The following is a 23,266-nucleotide window of genomic DNA, read 5'->3' on the forward strand; positions in this document are numbered from 1 at the left end:
TTCGGCGACCTTTCGTGACCCTCAGAGCGCGCGTTTGTGCCTCCTGCGTCAGCTCGGTTACGAACGTACCGGGAACACTCGCGCTTCATTCACCTGGACTGAAGTTCCGATGCACGTTTTTATATACGCTCCCAGTTTGTGTGTGGAATTATGTAACGGGTTCTCTGTTTCTCTCTGTGCTGCGGAATAAATATCTTTCATGCTCGACCGGCGGTCGCGGTCGTAAAGGATTATGTGTCGGGCATACAGCATACTGCACTTACGGCGGCGGAGATTGATAGACGCTGCAGCTGGGCGTCACGTAGTCATCTTGCTCGGCTCTCGCCATCTCTGCAGCGAGAGAGTGTTCCGGAACGTCATCCAGCGCGCTTACTCAAGTGTTTGATGTGCAGTGTTAATGCGTCAGCGGGGATGTTGCCGCGTCTAATTGGAACCCCGCATCGGGCGGCCGGCGTGCAGGAAGCCGCCTGGTGGCCCGACACCGGCGGGAGCCGCGCTCGTTTCCACGGCCCCGCTGCGCCGAGGGAGCCGTCAGGGTGGGGGCGGGAGAGGTCCGCCGTTCGTGTCTTTTCCGTACAGATCCGGTGGTGGAGAGCTGTACCGCATGGGACTTGTGCAGCTATCGTTTATTCTACGAGAAGATACCCTGATCCTGAGCATCCTAAGCAGCTTAGATACGCGCATATCTCCCATTCTTTGTCATCGGAGCGTACTGTGGATGACAGTGGCTCCTTAACCGCTGCGTGACCTGCTGCCCTAGACACAATTCTAAAAATACAGGGTCTGTGGCCTAAAAAAACGCTCAAAGCACAAGCAGTGGTCATTTCACGACAGCTACTGGATTCTTGGAGAAGATGCTGAAGGGAAGGCAGTGTGGCGGTGGCCCCCACGTCGCGCTCCCCCCCCCGCGGGCTCATCTCGCTCGCTAAGAGCACGTTTCTATTGAATGTGCTGTAACCTGCACTTATTTGCGCTCCATCTGCTGCCAAACATGAAGCAGAAAGGTCACCGGGCATCTGCTCCAAAGAGCTTTAAAAAGAGCACCCCCCATGGCAGAAGGTCCTCCTTAAAAGGACACTCCGTAAATGTCAGGCAAGCGTTTCGTGTGCGTTTCGGCTAAAGGCTCCTTCGACCCGCCGCCGGGAAACGAACCGCTCCCGCAAAGTTTTGGCCCGGACGCGTCGGCGTGCTATTCCGGCCGCGCCTCGGGTTTCGAGGAGAGGGTGTCGAGAGAGCATGTCTGCTGCGCCTCCAGAGGTGTCGCGCACGTGATCGCCTCTCCTGCTGGTCAGCTGAGACGCCCTGAGCACATGGCTGCACCAAGCAGCGGCTGCGGCTTCGAGCGGCGTGCAGGGAGCCTCCTAAGGGTACATTTGGGTGAGACCTGTCGAGCCATTATTGCTTGCGAACGTTAAAAATGGCTGGCGTTATTAGGGATGTGGTGTGTTGGGGAAGAGCAGGAGACCCCCGGTGTACCCGTGCTGCTCGCTGTTATTGGCTGACGGAAACAAGGCTCACTCTGCACCCTCCGTACGACTACTGTGTGCTTTTTATGGCAAAATAAGCAGTGGGTATGAAATTGCTCTTTCTCCAGGGTCTTGGGGTCACAGGGCCTATTATTCTTTGTTGCTTCTCCCACAATCCCTTGTGGTCATTACAGGGTCACTATAAACCCTCCAGGCTAAGGGCTCTTGGAACCGATGGGCTGGGGTGCAACAGATGGGTGATCCCCGTGAAAATGCCGCTGCTGTTTTGCGCTCTTTGCAGATGAATCTGATGTTGAGGTGTGGTAATGATTCCCCCCCCTCCCTGTTCTGGTAATTTCTTATGCCTCGAGCAAGATGAGAGGGCGGTTCAAAGCCGTGCGGGGCGGGGGGTGCGTAGGCAGTTTGGCGCTAATAGCGTCGGCGCTGTGGGTGCTGTGTGGGTACCGCTCCGGGAGCGTTCTGGAAAATGAATGGCTCCAGTCGGGGATGAAGAGGCAGCGGATGGCTCGTAAAACGCTGCGCCGCGCTGCGCCGCTTGCGTCCCGGCAGCCTGAAATGCTCTCGTTTGGTGGGACGTTTCTCTATTTGCGTTTTCCTGCTCCGCCGGAGGGAACGATGGTCGGGGGGGCAGGTGTGCGACGTCTTCTGCGTCCAGCAGCAGTAGGGCAGCGTCGCATCGGAGTTACTGCCTTGTTTTCCATCGTTTTTAGCTGTTTTACCCATAATACCACACAGTAATGTTAATGCGACTCTGCTGAGGACAATCAGCTATTAGCTCAGGTATTAAAATGAAAAGTTCCGGACTTGGGGGTGGGGGGTTCATACGATTAGCTCGGCTGCTCTGGAGGTTAATGCCCTTAAACCGAAATGAAGTCCCACAATGCAGTGGACTCCATCAGTTGTGACTCTAGCGCTGAATGTAACAAGTAATAATTGCGGGGCGTTACAGCGTGGTACGTGGGCTAGAGTGAAGTGAAAAAGAGCTCATGGCAGCAGTCGCTCACTCAGACCACCGTGCAGGAGGGTTTGCAACGAAGGTGTTGCACTAGTGAGGGTGTAAAGGGTAAAGCGTTGCGCTTGTACAGACAAGCTGCTTTGCTGGTGGTGCTCTGCACTTTCGTTTAATGCCTCTTACGTTTACATTTATTCATTTGGCTGACACTTTTCTCCAAAGCGACTTGCAGTGTTAAGGTCACAATTATTACATCCTTACAATCATTTACCGATTTATACAGGTGGGTGATTTCACTGTAGCAATTTTGGGGTAAGTACCTTGCTCAAGGATAGTATAGCCGGAGGTGGGGATCGAACCCACGACCTTTGGGTCCAAAGGCAGTAGCTGTCACCACTGCACTACCAGCTGTCCCCAGCTGTGGCCTCTTGTATGTCACTTTGGAGAAAAGTAGGTGCCGAGTGATAAAACGTGAATGTAAAGATGCCGCAGTGTGCGGAGTGCTCATATGGCTGGATGTGTGCGAGCGCGGTGGTCGCTGATGTGTTGTGGCCGCGCCAAGCGATGGATGCGAAAGGTGAAGCTGCCCTTCTGCTACATCCCGTTAATGACGAGGCCGAAAGCTCCTTGTTTTGTGTTCTCCTTTATAAGCAGGTCGAGGAAGAAGACGTTGTCGTCGCTATGGGCCTTCGCAGGGACCCGGTTCGGCTGGGGAAACCATGGTGTGATCCGGTGTGGGAGCGGACAATGTGGGAAGGAGTGTGAAAAGCAAACACGGTCACGGAGGGCGCTGCTCATATAGTTGCAAGTTGATCCACTGCTTGCTTGCTCTCTCTCCCTCTCTCTTTCTCTCACACACACATACACACACAGAAAAGTGAAGAAGGCGCAGGTTCGCAGCTCCTGCGTCATCCACGTTAACACAACCCGAAGGCTGCAGACGAAAGCGCCGCGGTCGATGTGTAGGGACCCGGGGAGCGGATTCTCCTGCGGGCTCCTCGGTGTTCAGACACGCTCCACGCAGAAGTCGTCTTATTGCGCGTCAGACCCCCGCCGTTCTATCGGTTGTGGCTCGAAGGGTTGCTGTAGCTCCTCCATTGGCTGCCGTGTCTCTCTCTGCCTAAGAGCCCCTGTCCTACGTGCGGTGTGTATGTCTTCAACAATCCCCTCCATGTCCCAACATGGGTGTACATGTACTTAGGTTGGGGGGAGGACACAGAACAGGTATTTGTAGGAAAAACATAAGAAAAATATGGCATAAAATATCGTAAAAATGTTCCCATGCTGCTTTGCTTTCGTTTTCACAAGCAGTGCGTTTAGTTGCTTGGAAACAATTCCATAGGGGCATGTGCCGGCTTTCGTTTGATGAGCTGTTAATAACTGGATTTTATGATATCCCTCTTATTATCACCTCTGTCCTTGAGGGAAAGACTTAAAATCAGTGTCGTCTTTCAGGTCGACTGCCTCGTTTTATGAATTGTGGCCAATAAAGGACAAGCGCTTGTGAAATTAAGCCTGTGTGTGTGTGTGTGTGTGTGTGTGTGTGTGTGTGTCTGCTGAGTGGGCGATTTGGGAAACTCAGACAGACCCTACATGTGGAAGGTGCTCTTGAAGCAGTTGTAACTAAGGGCGATCGACGTGGCGGCGATGTCACGGGCCTAATGGTGCGAGTGTTCTATCGGTTGTGCCTATGTAGAGCAGGGCTCCCAGCGCTTCTTACGTCCGTCCAGCGGCTCGACGGGCCGTCGGCGTTTCGGGAAGCTTTGCTTCGGAACGCTTTAGCACTCCGAGGGCTTCTGAGTAAATTTAAGTAAGAGGATTAATCCTGTCGTATTATAGCTGGTGGAGCAGAAAGTCGAGAGCGTGTGCGGTGTTGAGATGCCGTGTGCACAGAAAGCAGACGGGTGGAAATGTGTAAAAGGGATCACGGTGTGTGAGCGTCGCACCCCGTTCCCGAGCTGCATTCACCTGCGCTGTCGGGGGACCGGCCTCTGGAACGCGGAGACCCGGGAGGAGCAGTTACAGGAACGGGGAGGACACTTTCACACTTGTCCTGAATTTCCCCTCTTCCTGCAAAAAAATAAATGTGAGTAAAAAAAAAAAATTCAGAAGTTATGATACCCCCCCCATATGACTTGTGTGGCAGCCAGGGGTCGTACCGTGGGGAAACTCCTCCCTTTACGCGCTCTGTTTTCATGACACGCAAAGTATTTATTTTATGAACACACTCACGGTCAGACATCTGAGAATATATCTAGTTATGAATAAATAGAAATCTATAAATATCCTCATCTCTTTGTGTGGGTGATGGTGAAGGTGAAGATCCCAGTGGCCGGAGGGATTCACAAAAAAACGAAACAAAAAAAGGTGGAAACATCATTCACGCTCACTTGCGATACGCGGGTGACGAGATCTCGGTATCTCATGGTACTCGGGGACAAGCGTTTTCCGCCACTGGCCGCTTATCTCAGCGCTCACTTGTCAGTCTCTTCCCAGCAGGCTGCTCTCTACGTGTGTCCAGCGCTGCCCAGGCTGCACAGCGACGATCGGTGGTGACCTGACAGCAAGCAGCCACACTGTAAAGGGCCCTTAGACAGCGTTGACGCTCAGTAAGCCAGTTAAGTCCCTCTAACAGCACACTCCTCACCCTATTCAGCCCTTATTTACCCTGTTTTCACTCGAGTCTCATTCATCTGACCTGCTTGCATTTTAATGTGCCTAGACAGATGTCAGAGGATGGAATCCTGACGGTTCCTGACCCTAACCCCTAGGCTAGGAAGCCGCACGGGGGCTTGGCGGGCGGGGAGCCCCAAGAGATGCTGTGCGAGTCTGCTAACAAAGGACTTTGATCGCCTCCCGGTGACGTTTGCAGAGCGCAAACTCTAAACTGAAACGGCCTCCTTTAATCGTTTCGGAGCCAGAGAATCGCTATTGGCGAGGAAGTTCAGACTCCTGTGCGGAACTGTCCTCGCGTTGACTGAGAGATGATTTCCAGCTGATGTTCGCTGGGCCACATCCCTTTCCAGCCGCCTCCGCGAACGACACGTGAAATGCATTGACGTTCATTCATCTAGCAGATGTTTTTCTCCAAAGTGAAGTTCACTGCATGTGGACTAGTACATAACTGAGCCCCTGAGCCAAGGTGCCGTTCAGCGCCGGATGTACCGCGCTGAACTCCCTGGCGTCACTCACGCATTTACATACTCTTGCATACATACACGCTCCTGGCGCTTTAGTGTCACGTCTTTGGGTGTGAACGCAGGGATAAGAACTTAGAATTTATTTAGAATTTGCAAATTCCATAGATATGAAGTTTGATTCAAACTCTCGTCCCGATGCACAGACCAGATGCTGTGAGGCACTAGCGCTACCCACTTGGCCACCAGGCCACCCTCAACATTTTTTTTTTTTATAAAATACCATCCTACATATATGAAAATGTCACATATTTAGATAATCATATTACTTCTAGTAATTTACTTTATTTAGGAATGTACATGCTGGATTGCTGATAGAAACATTTTGTGGGGTTAACTTTTTGTTAAAACGTTGTTTTCGGAAGGGAAAAGTTCATACCTGTGTAATACGCAAGGCTCTCAATCTATAATGCTGACATGGACTGGAAAAGGGTCTCTTACATGGTGTAAAAAAAAAAAAAAAAAAGTGCAGCACGACATTTTCCAATAAGAACTAATGGACGCCATTATTAATGTGGACTGCTGTGAGACAATTCTGCTTTTGGAAAACATTTAGTTTGATTCAGCATTTTGCTTTTTTATGAAAACACTGAAGAGTAATGAAAAAAATGAGGAAATGCACATAGTTAGTTATAAATCCACACTTTGTGTTTTAAAAAAAACATGAAGCAAAAGGCACTAGTGGCAAGGAGCCTCAAGGAGAAACTGATGCCCTGTGGTGATGGACAATATGGGAGCGTACAAAATGAAGTAATCTACATTTCATATTTACCTTGAATTTTAGCAATCAGCATATTTAGCCCTTATAACACTGTGTTTGGAGGGGAGGTTGGACTGGGTCCTGCTCTCCGGTGGGTCTGGGGTTCGAGTCCCGCTAGGGGTGCCTTGCCACAGAATGGCATCCTGTCCTGGGTGTGTCCCTCTCCCCCTCCAGCCCTATGCCCTGCATTGCCAGGTTAGGCTCTGGCTCCCCGCGACCCTCAATGGGACGAGCGGTTCAGAAATGTGTGTGTAAACACTGTGTTTGCACATCATTATTCTTAGCTAGGGGGTGCAGTGGCGCGTAGGGTTTGGCTGGGGCCTGCTCTCTGGCGGGTCTGGGGTTCGAGTCCCGCTTGGGGTGCCTTGCGGCGGACTGACGTCCTGCCCGGGGTGTGTCCCCTCCCCCTCCAGCCTTGTGCCCTGTGTCTAGGCTCTGGCTCGCTGCGACCCCACTCAGGACAAGCAGCTTCAGTCTGTGTGTGTGTATGTATGTGTATTCTTAGCTACTTTGTTGAGAGCAGTTGCTGCATTTGGGTACTTTCTTTCATTTCTGTATCTACGCTATGGTAGGACAGTAAATTGAAGACGGTATCAGTAGGCAGCGGTAGATGCATCCTCTCTTGGAATGCAGAACCATGCATCGTGTGAGAGGTTCTTGTTTTTTGTCTTTATTCGGCTAGGTATCAAGGGTGTACCGTCACTTTAAATTCTCTCTCACTTAGTGGGCAGGGATCTCATCTTCTGCTTCGTGCATTGATGCCACATTCCCTTCAGGAACAACTTGTGTAACCATAAAATACTTTTTAATGAAAATACAAAAACACATTTTTGAGTTAAAATGCATATCAGCCGAGCAACATGTCTAGGGGTTAAAGTGTTGAGCGTCGAAGTGAGACCTGGTCATTTGCCTTTATTTTCCTGATGCTTTTTGACTTCAGATCTTCAGTGACTTAGGAATTTAAGCTACTTACAGCGAGTTACTATTTATACATCGAGTTAATTTTTACTGGAGCAACGTAGAACGAGAGCCTCGATCGTGGCTACTACAGCAGGAGGTGGGATTTGAATCGGGCTGCTCCAACCGCTACGCCACCTGCTGTTGCAAAGAGCAATGTGTTTGCAAAATGTATAGCAGGGCCGTTTTTCCTCCACATTAAACTTAAGTTCTGCTGTGGGGAGAAAATGATCAATATCGCTCCAGTGTGTTGCTGCCAACCACTGGCATGAAGGCAGAATGCACTCAGTCCTTCTGGGTTAATGAACTGAAAATGGTTTGGGTTCACAGTTACATCAGTCAGTTTTGGCCAAGGGTAATGAATGCTCTTTGATGATGCATGGTTTTGGCAATGAAATCAAGCCAAAAAATATGTATGTGATGTGATGTGGGGTGGGGTGGGGTGGGGTGGGGTGGGGGGGGCGCAGCGGGTTTGACCAGGTCCTGCTCTCCAGTGGGTCTGGGGTTCAAGTCCCGCTTGGGGTGCCTTGGGATGGACTGGCGTCCTGTCCTGGGTGTGCCCCCTCCCCCTCCAGCCTTACGCCCTGCGTTGCCGGGTAGGCTCCGGTTCCTCGCGACCCCGTATGGGACAAGCGGTTTCAGATGGTGTGTGTGTATGTGTGTATATGTACGTGTGTATGTATATATAATATATATGGGGCAGCTGGTATCGTAGTGGTTAGAGGTACCGCCTTTGGACCCAAAGGTTGTAGGTTTGAGTCTCACCCCCAGCTATAATACCCTTGAGCATGGTGCTTGCCCCAAAATTGCTCCAGAAAAAATGACCCAGCTGTTTAAATGGGTAAATATAATGTAAGTATCTTTACATTGTAAGTCACTTTGGGGAGAAAAAAAAAACCCCAGATAAATGAATAAATGTGATTTACATATAATGATGTTTCACAGGATCTCAGTCACTGACAGTCAATCTGGTATCCTCTAAATTGAAAATAGTTATCACCTATTAATCTGCGTTAACATCTATTAATGAAAAGAGAGAAAAGCCTCAACTTTAGTTCAATGTAGGTCTCTTAAGCAAACACTGTAAGCAGATGTAATTATTATAGAAGTACAATGTTGTGTTATGGTGGTTTATTTAGCTTTTCTCTCCTGTGATGTTCCAACTAGCTTGTCTCGCTGACTGGGTCTTGTACTTACCTTGTCTGGCGTTGTCTAATGAAGCTATTTAAAGACGTTTAGTGTAGCGGCACTGCTGAAAGCGTGAGTAAAACAGAGACATCCCCCAGCCCCACCTCGGGCTTATGGATCCCTTTATCTCATGAGCCTCTTACCTGGCAGGAGGTGGACTGGCGCTGTCATGCGCTCCTGTACCTGGCTGAACTGTCCTGCTGAAATCTCTGTCCCCTCCCCCCCCACCGTGCTAACTGGGCCCTTCAGATGTGCACTAAGCCGTGTTCCAGAATGAGCCGTCGTAAATCTTGTCCTTATTTTGTGTTTTATTTCTTGGTGTACCTGTATAAGAATCGTTGGCATGACAGTCAAGAAGGGAACGTGACCGACATCAGCGGGGGTGGCGGGCGATGCCCCGACCCCGCTTCGACTTGTAGGTGCTCAGGTTTGGGAGTCTGCGTGTGCGAGTGTGCGAGAGCACTTCTTTCAGCGTGACTCATCCACACGGCATGAGATGCCTCTAGCAGAAGATATATTTGTACTTGTTATATTTTTGTTACAGTATCTCGACTCCCCATCAGCTACGTCAGTGTCATCCATGGCCGACTACTGAGCGGAACAAAAATCCCACCCCAGGCCCCCACCCTACTCTTTGAATATTTTGTGGAGCTCCATAATGGAGGAGGCCGTCGATGTCCGCGTCGCACAGCACGGAGCTTTCCAATTTCCCACCGTTAGGGTATTTTTCCACTTGTAAGCATTTCCCTTCGTAAACATTGAGACGATGCGGTCCGAACTGGGCGGTGTGTTTGTCTCCGTGTTTATTCCCGTGTCCGTGGTTTCACCGGAGAGGAGGGCTGACATCCGTCCCTGGATGTCCACCAGGAGGAAGGTCTGCTGCTTCCCATCCACTCGGGATGCCATACGACCCAGCGATGGCTTCACGTTGACGTTATGGCGGCATGGGTGCGTCGCGACATCTGGCTCGGGTCGTGCGCCGCGTCTCGGACGGGCTGCCTCTTGTGGTACGAGCTCGTTCCGGTCCCCTGCCCTGCTTTCCGGAGATATTACCGTGATCTCAACAAGTGATGCCTTTTCCTCCCTCGGAGCTTAAATTAACTGAGCTAAACGACCGAACCCGTGCACGGTTGCTAAGGACGTGAACACACGCTTGATGTTTTTTTTTTCTGTAATTTGAGGCCATATGATGAATTTTATTATGTTTTTCTGTTTAATTTTTTTTCTAATGAGCTTTTATATTGGACAATAAAGTCCTCCCCCCCCTTGTCCTCATCCATTGGCGGCCAGCTGTGCCAAGTTACCTGTCCCAGGTGGCTCCGCTCTAATGGACTCGCTAACGACTCCGTTAATGGAGTCCTCCGGCTCGTACCTTAGGTCACGTCGACTTCGTTAAACTGCGTGCCTGGAAACCCCCCAAAATGACCTGCAAAACATGGGAGGGTCACCGGAAAAGGACTCCCTTGGCCAAAATATTATAGCAAATGCATATTCTTTTGACGTTTCTGTAAGTTCCCCAGTTTGCATCAGTGTTTCCGTATCCTTCCACCTTGCCAGGTTCTGCTGTTGTACCTTCATCTCCCCCATGACTCCCATCTCTTGCTCCCCACGCTACCTTCCCACGCTGGCCCTTCCCACTCGTTTCAGCTTGTTCTCCATTGCCGCTAAACCGAAGGGGGATCTTTTCTCATCCGCCCGGCAAAGCTGCTAACTGCCGAACTACTCGTTGCCACGGTAACAAGGAGGCTCGCGCCAAAAATATATTCTGTAAAGCATCTTCTGTGCCTCCCACTGCATTCTGCCTTGTGCTGCGCTCTCCGTTCTTCGACTGCGCGCGTCTCGGTCCGTGGAAAATGTGCGAAGACGCTGATATGCAGATCTTTTCGTAAGCTGGGGAGGGAGGGGGGGGTCACAAAGTAATCGGCCTCAACGATGGCAGGAAGTCGCTTACATGTCGGTCTCCTCCGTCCTTCCCTTGCGCTGCCATCGCCCTCTCGTTTATTTCTTTTGCACGGCTTTTCAGTTCATCCACAGAGGACTGGGACATTTAAAGCGATACAAGATTTCAACATGAATTTGAACCCAGTCCTAGCGATCAGCCAAAGCCATACAGTTTGATTTGGTTAAAAAAAAACTTTTACGACATGCACACATTTAATTGATATTTTATTTGGGGTTTTTCCATATTCAAAATCAGAATTCATATATTATCCATCGCTGTAGATCTATGGTATCGGACATATTTGACTTTGATTTTGGTACAGTTTTATATCACACACACACACACACACACACACACATCGTCCGAAGCCGCTCGTTCCAAACAGGGGTCTGGCCAGCTGGAGCCTACCCCGGCAACACAGGGCGCGAAGCTGGAGGGGGAGGAGACGCACCCAGGACGGGACACCAGTCCGTCGCAAGTTACCCCAAGCAGGACTCGAACCCCAGGCACACCAGCGAGCAGTCCCTGGCCAAGCACCGCACCTCTCCATTTTATATTACATATTTGCATATAGGGGGGTGTGGTGGCGCAGTGGGTTGGACCGGGTCCTGCTCTCCAGCAGGTCTGGGGTTCAAGTCCCGCTTGGGGTGCCTTGCGGCGGACTGGCGTCCCGTCCTGGGTGTGTCCCCTCCCCCTCCGGCCTTACGCCCTGTGTTGCTGGGTAGGCTTCGGTTCCCCGTGACCCCGTAAGGGACGAGCGGTTCTGAAAATGTGTGTGTGTGTGTGTGTGTGTGTGTGTGTGTGTGTATTTGCATATATTAATATGTGTAATATGCATTACAGTTGTATCCGGGTGTTTCAAGCTGTATTTGTGAAGTTGATTGCATGCCTCCATCTTCCTAAAGCTGCGAATGCTAATGTGTTTCATCCCACTCCGTAGCTCTCGATGCACGAATCCTAAAAATCCCTGCACCTTCCACTCATTGCCCTTGTAAGAAAAGACAGTTTACTGAAAGATTAGTGGAGGCGTAATGATCGCAGTCACGTCATAAAGGTATAACTGCCGTCAAGTGTATGTTGCCGAAGAGGCTGAGTTCAGAGTTAATTTGTTGAAGATATTTTACGGTACTTACACTGTAGTGTCATTGAACATGGTACTTACCCTGAATTGACACAGTAAGAATACCCTGCTGTATAGATGGGTAAATCATTGTAATGTTGACTGTAAGTCCCTATGGACGTGGGTATCGGCTGAGTAAAGGTTAATAATGCACTTACTCTGATGGTCTCTCCCAGATGCGCCAATACAGAATGTAGCGAGCGGTCCAGTTACGGTAACGGTAAAATCGTTTTTAATGGGGCGTTGCTTCGGTAACCTAACGTGTAGCAGATCCTGCGGTGGTGTTCCTCCTCCTCTCCTGAGCGCCCTGCCGAGGCTCGCCGGTGAACTTCTCACTCGTGAGTTTTGGCTGCAGCCGCCACAGCGGCGACATGAGTTCTGTATTGTACTTACCCGTCAGTCAGTGTAAAACGAGTCCGCGGGGGGCAGCTGGCAGTTGGCGCCTTTTCAATCGCTACGGGGTCAAATGCGCTCGATGACACAGCGTCAGATAATTGCCGTTGTTGCGCTAGTTAATCTTATTGTGTTTATCACTTTTATTAATTTAGTTTTTGCACTTTGACAAAGTAAAAGTAACACAGTAACCGAAGGACCCCCCCGTAACCCCAAATGGATTATTGACCTTATAATTTGCTTCGCCGTTACGTTGCGTTATGAGTTCCGTCCTCACTGTAAACACCCGGCACCCTTTGTAAAAATTCCCATTGCTAGTGGTGTTTCAGACCGATGAGTATTGCTTTAATCACATATTCACAAAGTGCATAAATTTCTCCCATTTAAGATAACTCGCCATAGCAGGAAGATGCACCCTTGTCCCCCCCCCTCCACCCCGTCCACCCACCCAGTAAGATCAATGCATTATTTAAGACGGAGTCTGGAGCCGGAGAGGTGCGTTACATAACGTTTGTGCCTTTTGAAAAGAGGATATTCTCTGCTAAGTGGCGTGCTGCATATTAAATTGCAGTTAGCAACGAGAGCGCACCCCCTCCCCACACCGCCCGCACGCCCCCGACCCATCGGCGTTCCTTTTTTAAGGTGTAACTTTGATCTGTTGCAGCCCGGCGACGCGACACGATCTTGCGCACTGTGACATGTTGCTTTCTGAATCCTCACCTTCTTCTGTGTCTCCACGAGCAGCTGCGGCGGCAGCACCATCAGCAGCAGCCCCCCCCCAGCTCCTCCTTCTAGGCGAGCATCAGGGCTGTAGCACGCGTCGCTTCTCTTTCTGCAGCCCAACTCTCTGACTGCTGGCAGAAATGCTCCGTCCGGCAGTTAAGCGCGGTGGCGCGCTCGCTCCGTGCCTCCCGCTCGCCGTGCCTCTGCGGGAAAGTCACCAAAGGCGAGGCCAATAGCGGCGCGAACCTCTCGCCTCGGCCGCCGGAGGGGCGACGCTCAGGGATGTGATGTGACTGAGACCAGTGTTTCTCTTCCTTTGCTCCTGTGATCGGGCCCCCCCCTCCCCAGAAGACCGACTGTGGTCCTTATGCTCCTTACTCCTTGCAATGTTTTTTGCATGTTACTGTGCACTGAGGACGAACGTGAAGGTAAGCCTTTGGAGCGTTGTGTGTGTGTGTGTGTGTGTGTCTCTGGGAGAGAGAGCGAGCCTTGCGGCAGAGAGCAAGTGTGCCTTTGTGTGTTCCTGCCCCTCAGTTTGGGGAACAGTGCTACACAGGTGGTCGTGGTCCTTGCAGGTGTGCGCACCATCCGCTTGCCTTGGGGATGCGAGGAGCATCCTGTGCGTTTGATGAGTGCAGGTGATCGCGATGAGCAGCGCCATGGCTGCCAGTGGGTGTTTCGCGGGTTGGTTGCGTGCGCTGGAAGTGTTTCTAACATTCGGTCAGCGAGTAACAAGAATTGAGCATCTTCCCCGTACCTGGGTGCATTGTGAAGGTGCGTGTAGGACACACGGGATGCGTCCAGGAAGAAGTTCTCCCAACAAAACGCTTGGGCGGCCCGGTGTATGGAAATTTTAGTTCCGTTCTTCCCGGTGCCAGGATTGATGGCAACAGACTGTTTCGGTGGGGGTGAGCGGAGCAGCGTGGGTACAGCTGCCCCCCCCCCCTCCCCGCACACGCGCATGCCGGCCTTCCCCGTGTTCCCCCGGTGCTCATCTCAGTGGCTTGCCGCGGTCCCGCTCGCACTCTGCGGCCCACCTGTGGGGGACGTTCCCAGACCCGACCCGAACCCTTATGCGATGTTGAGCGGCAGGGTTAGGCTGAAAGAACAACTCGCTGCAGGTACTTCACCAGTCCCATTAAGTTATTCCATTATTGTATTTAGCCAACACAGCTTCCCAGGACTCACCCACCAGCTTTTTACCATATTAGTTTGGCGTAAGTACCTCCCTCTATAGGGCACTACGGAAGTAGTTGGGATTCGAACCTTTAACCACCGTGCCACCTGCTGCCCTGGAGGGTGCCTCCTCGTCACATACGGCGCAACAAGTGGCAAAACAACTCAGTTTGAGGACCAGGAAGTGCAGGGCTGCTTCAGAGGTGCACTGATTCAGGGCTCGTGTGTGTGTGTTGTGTGTGCGCTGCGGTATCTGTGTATTGCGGTGTGTGTGTGTGTGTAGCTTTGTCTAGTATTCTGTATGTTGTGGGTTCATTGTGTATTGCGGCATGTGTATATTGTGGTGTTTATGTTTATTATGGTGTGTGTGTGTATAGTGGTGTATGTCTATTGTGTATTGCGCTCCTCTTGTTACTGGAAGAAAATTCCCAGAATTCTGTTGTGCTCACTCAGTGGAAACTCGTTGCCACGAATGTCCAAAGACTCCAAGGTCCTGTGTGTCTTCCTTCATGTTCTGTGTGTGTGTGTGTGTGTGTGTGTGTGTGTGTGTGTGTGTGTGTGTGTGTGTGTGTGTGTGTGTGTTTTTGACGGGCATCTCACGTCTGCACAAACCCGAGGACAGTTCCAGAGACCTGGATGCTCACGAACGAATGCATAATTAATGCGACGTCACGGTCGTCGTCGCGCTGTATTCGCACTCGGCTCGCTGGCAGCTCCCGGCACGCGTGTGCGTGTGTGTGAGTGTGCGAGGCTGCGCGGCGCTGGAGTTGAGACTGCCAGAAATCCGGAGCCTGTCAACCCGTGCAGCAGGAATCCTGAAAGTACGGTTAAGGCGCCTTTTAAAGCCCCAGTGCTGGGAGAAGGACTGTGATGGAATTCTCCTGCTGCCGCTGCGTTACTCCAGGGCATGCATGGTCCACGTGTGTAGGGCGATGTAGGTGTAACCGTAAGGGTGGGATGTACTAAGTGCCCATGCTAATCGCAATCGGCAGTTATTGAACTTATTTTTATATGTTATGTCCAGTGAAGTTATGATCAGGAACATGCTGGCAGCCTTTGTTTTGCTTAAGTTCTGGTCGGTGCCTGAAAATCGATTTAATAAAGTGGTGGTGTCGGAACGTACGTGTGGTCAGCGATCGCTTACCATGTGGTCATTTTGCCACCCAGAATATTCAGGATGGTCAGTCTGCTGCAAATCGCTGTGTTCTCACATGGACAAGTGAGACGCCTGCCAACCGGCCACACTGGCGCAGTGTTACAGTATCACAGTACAGAGGACAGCTGGTAACGTAGTGGTTAGAGCCACTGCCTTTGATCCGAAAGGTCGCAGGTTTGATCCCCACCTCCGGCTGTAGTACCCTTGAGCAAGGTGTTTAACCTAAATTGCTCAAGGGTACTAGCGGAAAATCAGCTCTCTGACAGCGACTGGGAAATTGTGATGTCAACGATCGCTCATAGCAGGTTACGCATTTTCACTGTCATATGCATCTGCAGTTTGTAGCTCCTTGGGGGTCTCCTCCTTCTTTCTTTATTCCAGAGTGGACAATAATGTAGGACGGAGACTGTTGCTGTGGTGTCTGCGGGAGAAGGACAGCGGGAGAACGTGGTCGGGGACACACTCCTCGAATGTGGAGTAAAGGGGACTGATGGATTCGGTGGAGAGCTGCGCTCCTTTCTTCGCACGTACAAGCGAGAGGGAGGGTGCCGGTGGCTTCGTGGGCGGATGAGCCGCAGTCAGGCAGCCCGTGATCGTGTGGGCCTGCATGGGGGGGATTAGTGCATGGAGAGTGAGGGTGGCTCGGGGGGGCTGAACCGGTGAGCCACTTGTCTCCTAGGGCGCATGACTAAACCCCGTGGTTCAGCTGGGGTCCACCAGCGTCTGCGGTCACGATCTCAATGAGCGGCGGGCAGAGTTCGATCCGCGAACAGCCTGTTGGGGGGCTGGGAGTGGGCAGGTTGGGGTGGGTTGGAGGGGTTGGCACACTTCCTCCCAGAAGAGGATACTACTGTGCTCGACAGGCTCATGAAAGAAACCCTTACGCTCAGAGCTTTCAAAAATGCCTCTTTGTGTCTGTAGCACCAGGTAAAAGAACCACGTTTTCCTCGAACGGACCACCCGCGGAAGCGCCGAGGAGCGCAAATCCAGCATGTTCCAGGGGCACGAATCGGGGTTTGTGGGGTCGCACCTCTCAGAATGTCCGCTGTAAGGGATGACGGGTACAGTACCACGCTGCATGGTGCCGCTCTCGCGTTTCGAAGGCATCTTAAGGTGTGGAGCCGTAACGGCGTCTGAAGGAACGTGTGATGAATCGACCGTCTGCTGTGCTCTTCTCAGCAGCTCTGCCCCAAATCTATTCATTCATACATTTATAATAACTGCTTGTCCAGTACAGGCTGGCGTTGTCCAGCGCCTATCCCAGAACCGTAGCGTTTGAGGCAGGTCCAGCCGATATGGGACACCAGTCGGTTTCAGGGCAGGACATTCCGTGGAATTACGTGGAACTGTAATTAATTTTGACTTATCACACATAATGTGACATCATCAGTTTTTTTTTTGCATAAGCGCCTGGGAGACCTTTGCTCTTATTTTTTAAGTAGGTGCCAGAATTAACCTCATGTTACCCTCTTAGTGATAGGTGCTCATGTGCTCTTTCTCCAGCCCATAGTTTATTCCAGTGTCTTTATTCATTGCTGAACTTTGAGAAATGCAACATTTTAGGGAATACATCAGATCTGAAGTGGTTGTAATTTTATTTCTTGGTTATGGGTCAAACAAGGGTTTTATGCTTTATTAAGGTACTAGATCGCTGCAATCATTGCCTCCTATAGTGAGTATAATGAACCAGTATACTGGGGGGCGCGCACACACACACACAGAGCAGTTCAGCTAAACTGCACGTCTCTGGACTGACGGAGGAAACCAGAGCGCCCAGAAGAATTCCAAACATTAGAGCCCGATTCGAACCCACAAACTGTTAGGTGCCACTGATCTCTTGCTGCTCCGCTGTCACTTAGGTCCATTTTCAAAACGGAGTAACCTTAACACCATAGCTTTGCAGTGAAGTGTTTGAGGTGTGGACAGAGGACTATGTGACAGTACGATGAGGACGGGCAGGTGCGCCCTTACACTGATACCGTGGGTTGGGGTGAGCCAAGTCACGTTCCGCTTCATCGTGGACGTCAATCCATCGTATGGACTGTGTACCTCACTCACTTTACATGTCTTTTATTATTTTGTCAGGTTTAAAGCATAAATGGAAAAGTGGTGATGTTCTGTGCCGTATTTTTATGTTGTTTATCTTGCCTTCACAGTGCATCGGTTACTATGGAAGTAGCACAACTTGGGATTGTACGATCTTTCTCAGGGCTGGCAGTAAAAGTGGTATAATCATGTTATTGTGTTAATATTTATTCATTTTGCTCATGCGGTTGTGCAAGGAAGCTCACGGTGTTCAATTTGTATCTTATATGTGTTACAGCCGGGTCATTTTTACTGGATCATTTGGGTGTATGAACCTTGCTGAGGGGTATGACAGCAAGAGTGGAGGTTCCAGCGCGGGTCCTATGAGTGCAAGGCGATGCCTCGAATCCCCACACCCTCTGCTTGTCACCTTCATTTTGATCGCTGTGCCTATTTTTTAGCGTTTTCAAAAGACAGCTACGTAGGGTTCACACCTTCCTCCATGATACTCGACTTGATGCATTTACCATATCGTTGAATTGCTCTTCAGATGTGTTCTCCCATCTGAAACTCAGCAGGTAAAATGAGGGTATTCTTCCCAGTGGTACCCAGACAGTCCCATCCAGCTGCACGCAGCTTCCATCAGTCACGGACAGAGCTGATCCCTAAGTGATGATAATGTGCCGTTACAAGCGCCATCTCGGCTGCTGTTTTTACCCGATTCCAAAGTGCTGTGTCAGTGTTTTGCAGCGCACAGCCGGGGAAGGTCTCCCATCGCTCGCAGCTACCTGCGCTCTAATAGCCTGTCCTGCGGCGTCTGTGAGTGTCTCATCTCGTCCGGCGCTCCTCACGCCAATAATTCATCAGCTTTGTACTGATGCTGGCGTTGGTGTCGTGTGTTCACCGAGGCTCACTGAGAAGCCTCACGGAGCAGGGAGCAGACGGGTCCTGCTCATGTGCTCCCGGAGTCCCGTTGACCCGTGCCGGGGACCTCATCCTCGGTTCACGAACCCGCCTTCTGCAAGCGTTCGGCGATGAGCGCACGCCTTCGGGACACTGCCCTCTCCGCAGGAATATCCTGGTGAGGATGTGGGCGCAACTGAGAGCAGATGAATGCCTTCCCTCCCTCCCTCTCGAGCACTTAACAGGGTCGACAGGATTTATTCGAGGAGCTCCTCGTCGCTGTGGCGTCATCTCGTCCCTTTTCCTCCCGGTGTCAAGACCGAGCCGGGTGCGACCACCAGTGTTCAGCACCGTACCTTTGAAGGTTTGATTCCATGATGAAATCATACCCCCTCCGCCCCCACATTCACACAGCTGGTTTGCGTTATCTGCGTGTGGAAGGCTTCCTGCTGTTGAATCGCAGCACCCTGGTGCTGCTGCAGCAGATGCTGTCAGTTCCCTGTCCGCCTCTTACTCCCCCAGTCCAGCCCCCCCCCAGGGATTATGCAGCCCTCAGATCTGGATGTTGCTGCAGCGCCGACAGCCTTCGCAGCCTCGGTAAAGCGCACCTCTGTCCAAACTCTCCGGGAAGGTTGGTCGGTTGATTGCTGGGAGGGTTAGGCTCATCTTCCAGCGGGTTTGGGTGTGGGAACCTGGGCCTGTATGCGCTCCTCCATAGTGTGGCAATGTTGGGGAAGGAGGGGTTTGCAGCTTCAAAAGCCGGCCGGGCTGCAGCAGCATTCCCCGCACCTCCGGTTCCAGCTTGGCTGCGCTCCCTGCGGTCGGCTCCGGGGTGGGGGGTGGGTGGAGTGAGGTGGTGGGGGGGGGTTAGAATCTCTGCCGCAGAGTGGAGTGTGCAACGACGGGGAAGCGAATCGTAGCTGTCCCGCATCCAGGCTGCGCTCCGACACGCACCGGACCCCAGCACCATGAGCACGCGCTCTGAAGGCTTGACGGAGGAAAAGGAGCAACCTGGGCACGGCAGCATCTTCTCGGGCCGCTGCCGGTAAACGGAGAGGGACAGCGGCGGAAATGCAGGAGGAGCGAAGGAGCGCTGAGGTGAGGAGACACTCAATAAATTATGAGAGCACTTTGGCTTTCAGCGGTAGGCAGAGTTCCGGAGCTCTCCATCGAAAGTGGCGATTAAAGCCCCGGTTCGGGGGGTTGTGTTGGACACGGTAACTCCGTTGTTCCGAAGTAGTGCCGCTTGGATCTGCGACCGTTCCCCGTGCGGTCCCTCTAAACTCTTAAGAAAACGGCAGCAAAGTAGTTCACGCAGCCTGATGGTCACTATGTTGCCCCGGTACTCCCTGTGCTGTTCTCTGGGAAGTACAGCGCTTTGGAGAAAAGCACCTGCTAAATGAGTAAATGTACTGTTAACGTACCCTTGCGCACACCCTCGGGCGTTTAAGACGGGGGCGTTTGGAGATAGTCTTCTGCGGTGGTCGAAGTACCAAACCGCTCACAGACGTGGCGAGTGGAGCTTGCTGATGGGTTCTTCTCTGCGAGAGTGGAGTTCCGCTTTTGTCCACTTTTGGACTCGCTCTTCCCCCATGCAGAGTCAACAGCACTAACAGTAGGTGTGTGTCTCCAGATTTGCAGAGTGCCCACCGAACCACCATGTTATCCAAACCCCTCAGAGTGACCCGTTCGTCTGGGAGGAGAACAGCTTTGTTTTCCCTTTCTGGTGGGGCAAAGGTGGTTATGGACTCTCAACCTTGCGCTCTGTTGCTCACTACTCATCATCAGTGCTAAATGGGGTTCCCTGGGGGTCCCAGTCCTGATCCCCTCTCATTCTCAGGTTTGGCCCGATCGCTGACCCGTCTAGTCCCGGTGGGAGCCGGTGACTCCATTTACCCTCCAGCCCCACCTTTGGCCAGGACGGAAGTCGGCGCAACCCGCAAACAGATGGCGCTCCTGTTCCTGACTGTGGCTTTTGCTTTTACACTTTTTTCTGGTGATGAGTCAGGGCACTCAAGTTGACAGTGGCATCTGTGCTGGGGGACGAGTTCATCGTAATACTGGCTGTCCAAGCGGCGAGACAGCCTGAGCAGATCTGACATCGCCCACATGTGCAGAGATGTGGACATACGTAGAAACAAGGAATCACACAGTCTCTTTGACTCGTATTTACTGGGACAGCAGTTAGCGCAGCGGTTAGAGTCATCACACTCGTGTTGAAGGACCTGGGTTCAAATCTCACCTCGTGGTGCGGTTCCCTTGATCAAGGTAGTCACCCTGATATTGAAAAACCCTGCTGTGTAAATGGGTAAATCGTAGTAAATACTTTAGTAAACAGCCCTAACGTTTTAAGCTTCCCTGGAGAAAAGTGTTTGAATAAATATGAATAAATGATATATAGTGTTCGGGGAGTGCGGTGGTGCAGCAGGTTTGGCTGGGTCCTGCTCTCTGGTGGGTCTGGGGTTCGAGTCCTACATGGGGTGCCTTGCGATGGACTGGCGTCCCATCCTGGGTGTGTCCCCTCCCCCTCCAGCCCTGTGATGCCGGGTTAGGCTCCAGTTTGCCGCAACCCCACTTGGAACATGTGGTTTCAGTGTGTGTGTGTGTGTGTGTGTGTGTGTGTGTGTGTGTGTGTGTGGGTGGGTGGGTGGGTGGGTGGGTGGGTGTGTGTGTGTGTGTGGGTGGGTGGGTGGTGTTCATGGACCATTGATAGGCAAGCATCTGCAGATGGGTGTTGCATCTTTTCTGGAGTTATCAGAGCTTCATTTTGAGGTTAATGCTTCATTTATAATAGCCCTCACCTTGTAAAAACATGCTTCCCTGTAGGTAGTTCCCAGGAAGACCTGGATTTCACTGCAGGCCTGTGGAAGCGGAAGTCCTGGAGTAGAGTAGCTGCATGACCAAGGCTGGAGGAAATCCAGTTGCGGTAAAGACGCCGTCCTGGAGTCTTCCTCATGACAGTACCTGTGTTCCAGTCATTAGCAATGCCTTTATGGCTCTATGCGGAACTACGAATCGTTTGTGAATGTATGTGTGCTGTAAGCCAGGGCGCTGCTGGATTATCAGTACGTCCTTATCGGGGATAATTGAGGTAGGCACTGAATCTGAAAAGGATGCTGAATAAGCAGTTTACGTCATCGAATTCCGAAATGTTTTAACGGTGTTTAGGGAGCCGGGGCTGTTTTTTGGAAAGATGATACGATGGCATTCCTGCAAATTCATGCATGCTGTTCATGTTACGGGAAATCCGTCATCACAGGAAAACTTTTCATGTTGTAAATTCGCTGTGAGTAGCAGGGCGACTTCGTTCTTTTTTTTTTTTTTTTTTTTAACCAGGCTGTTCTTTCACGCCATGTGGGAGTGCGGAATCCGGCGCATTTGGCCGCCTCGTAGATTTATATAACGCCGCTCGCTGCAGCATCAGGCTACATCCATCACCTTTTTCCCTCCACCTGTTGCTGAGTCTGAGGAGCAGCAGATGTTGGCGACCCCGTGTGTGAGACGGTCTCGCTTAGACAGTCTTTGCTTTGTCCCTAGTACAGTATGACCTTCTCAAGTGCGTCACACACTTTCCAACTCTTAACAGATTGCTTTCAAAGCATTTTGCTCCCGACAGATTGCCGTCAATGAGTGTGGCTGGATGGACATGTGTTGAAGGTATTTGTAGATTCGGGTACGCTGGCGAATTGTAGCTGGCGGAAGCTGCTTCTCCATCTACATCCCACTGTTTAACCGGACACACAGCGTAGCGATGCCGGTCAGTTCAAGGTGGAATTGGGGTGTTTTTTTTTTTTTTTTCCTTTTTGCATACGACAGATTTGATGACGATAAGCTGCAGTCCCCATGTTGTAGCTCACTATGTATTTTCTATCTGTAGCCCAGAGTGGTTAAGGATCATGGAGCGATTTAAGGATGTTCACTTGAATCCCGAGGTTTGTCCCACTCCCTGCTCTTGATGTACTGCCCTTGATCACTTACCTTATTTTTTTTTTTTTTACTGTAATGTCTAAATTTTAAAAACAAGCCACTCTTTAAATGGTTAAAAAGTTATAAGCCATAAAATAGTTGAAGTATAAAATCAGCCAAGCAACTCATAATAATATAACAAAGCAAAGAAGTACATTAACTTTTGGACACTGCACACAGTTCATTTCCCTACAACTATGCCTAAAATAAAAGCAAAGTCCCCTACTTCATTTTTGATTGTTAGCCAGTGAGAAGGGGGACCACTGTTGAGAAATTAATTTTTGTGAAAAACGATATTCATATTTAGAAAACAATTATCACACCTGCTTGTTTGTTTGGTTTGAAGCTCCTTCAGTCCCCACTGCGTGTCCTTCTGCTTGCTGCCGCTCTTTCGGGCCGGAACTGGCCTTGTCCTGAGGCCCTGCCTCACGAGCCCTGTGGGTGATCCTGCAGGGAGCCATGGGTGGTGCAGACACAGCTTGCTGTGGAAAGCAGCCATAGCCACGTTGCACACAGTCTGAAAGGGCTGAAGCCCACGCAGTGGACGCAGATAGCTGCGTGTGGAAGCTGAACCACGCTGCTTGAACTTTGATGTGAAAATGACTGAATGGTTGACTAACTTGGGCGGCTGGTGGCGTCGTGGTTGGAGCGGTAGCCTTTGGCTCCGAGGGTTGCCGGTTCGATCCCCGCCTCCGCCTGTAGTGCCCTTGAGCAAGGTGTTTGCCCTGCAATTGCTCCAGTACTTTTGCCTGGCCGGGTGCCTATTGTGGCCCTGCGATGGCCTGGCGTCCCGTCCAGGGTGTGTGCCCCCCCCCCCCCTTCAGCTTTGCGCCCAGTGTCTCTGGGAAAGGCTTCGGCTCGCCGTGACCCTGCTCGGGACGAGCGGTTATTGAAGTTGCTTGGTTGGTTGACTAGCTTAAATATCTGGTGAGCTGCATTCCATACATGTACAGTGTTTTGAAACAAATTGAATAAATTCAGTTAAAATAAATGCAGTTAACATAGCTCCTTATGTACTGTCTTAAGCTTTTTTCTGTTTTCACACCAGCAGTTTGCTTATTGAATATTCGTCCTGTATTGTACACCGACCACCTACCTAGCACTGGGTATTTATCTCTTTACTGCCAGATCAGCCTGAAATCTTGAAGGCACGAATTCAACAAGGTGCTGGAAACTAATCCCTTCTGGAGTTTGGTCCACGGCAACTTGATAGCGCAGTTTCTAAAGATCTTCAGCCACACGTTCGTCAGCTTGCTTTTGTGTATGTCTGTTTCTGAGGTAGTGGGGTGCGGTGGCACAGTGGGTTGGAGTAGGTCCTGCT

The 23,266-nt window shown here is 51.1% G+C and overlaps 1 protein-coding gene across 7 annotated transcripts in view; it reads left to right on the forward strand.

The window, feature by feature from the left end:
* dlg2 (discs, large homolog 2 (Drosophila)) overlaps positions 1-23,266 on the forward strand; it is a 238,858-nt gene that overhangs the window by 46,115 nt on the left and 169,477 nt on the right. Inside the window, exon 1 of one of the 7 annotated variants that reach the window (XM_018755318.1) lies at positions 13,089-13,147. The exons of 4 other annotated variants lie outside the window; for them this stretch is intronic. In XM_018755318.1, coding sequence (XP_018610834.1) covers positions 13,106-13,147 — 42 coding nt within the window. In that variant the 5' untranslated portion in view covers positions 13,089-13,105. Of the gene's footprint in view, positions 1-13,088; positions 13,148-18,137; positions 18,158-19,023; positions 19,078-23,266 lie in introns of those variants that run through there. 2 more of the 7 variants (XM_018755321.1, XM_018755320.1) reach the window with 2 other exon arrangements.

Source organism: Scleropages formosus, chromosome 4 (genome assembly GCF_900964775.1).
Source record: "Scleropages formosus chromosome 4, fSclFor1.1, whole genome shotgun sequence".
Taxonomy (NCBI): Eukaryota; Metazoa; Chordata; class Actinopteri; order Osteoglossiformes; family Osteoglossidae; genus Scleropages; species Scleropages formosus.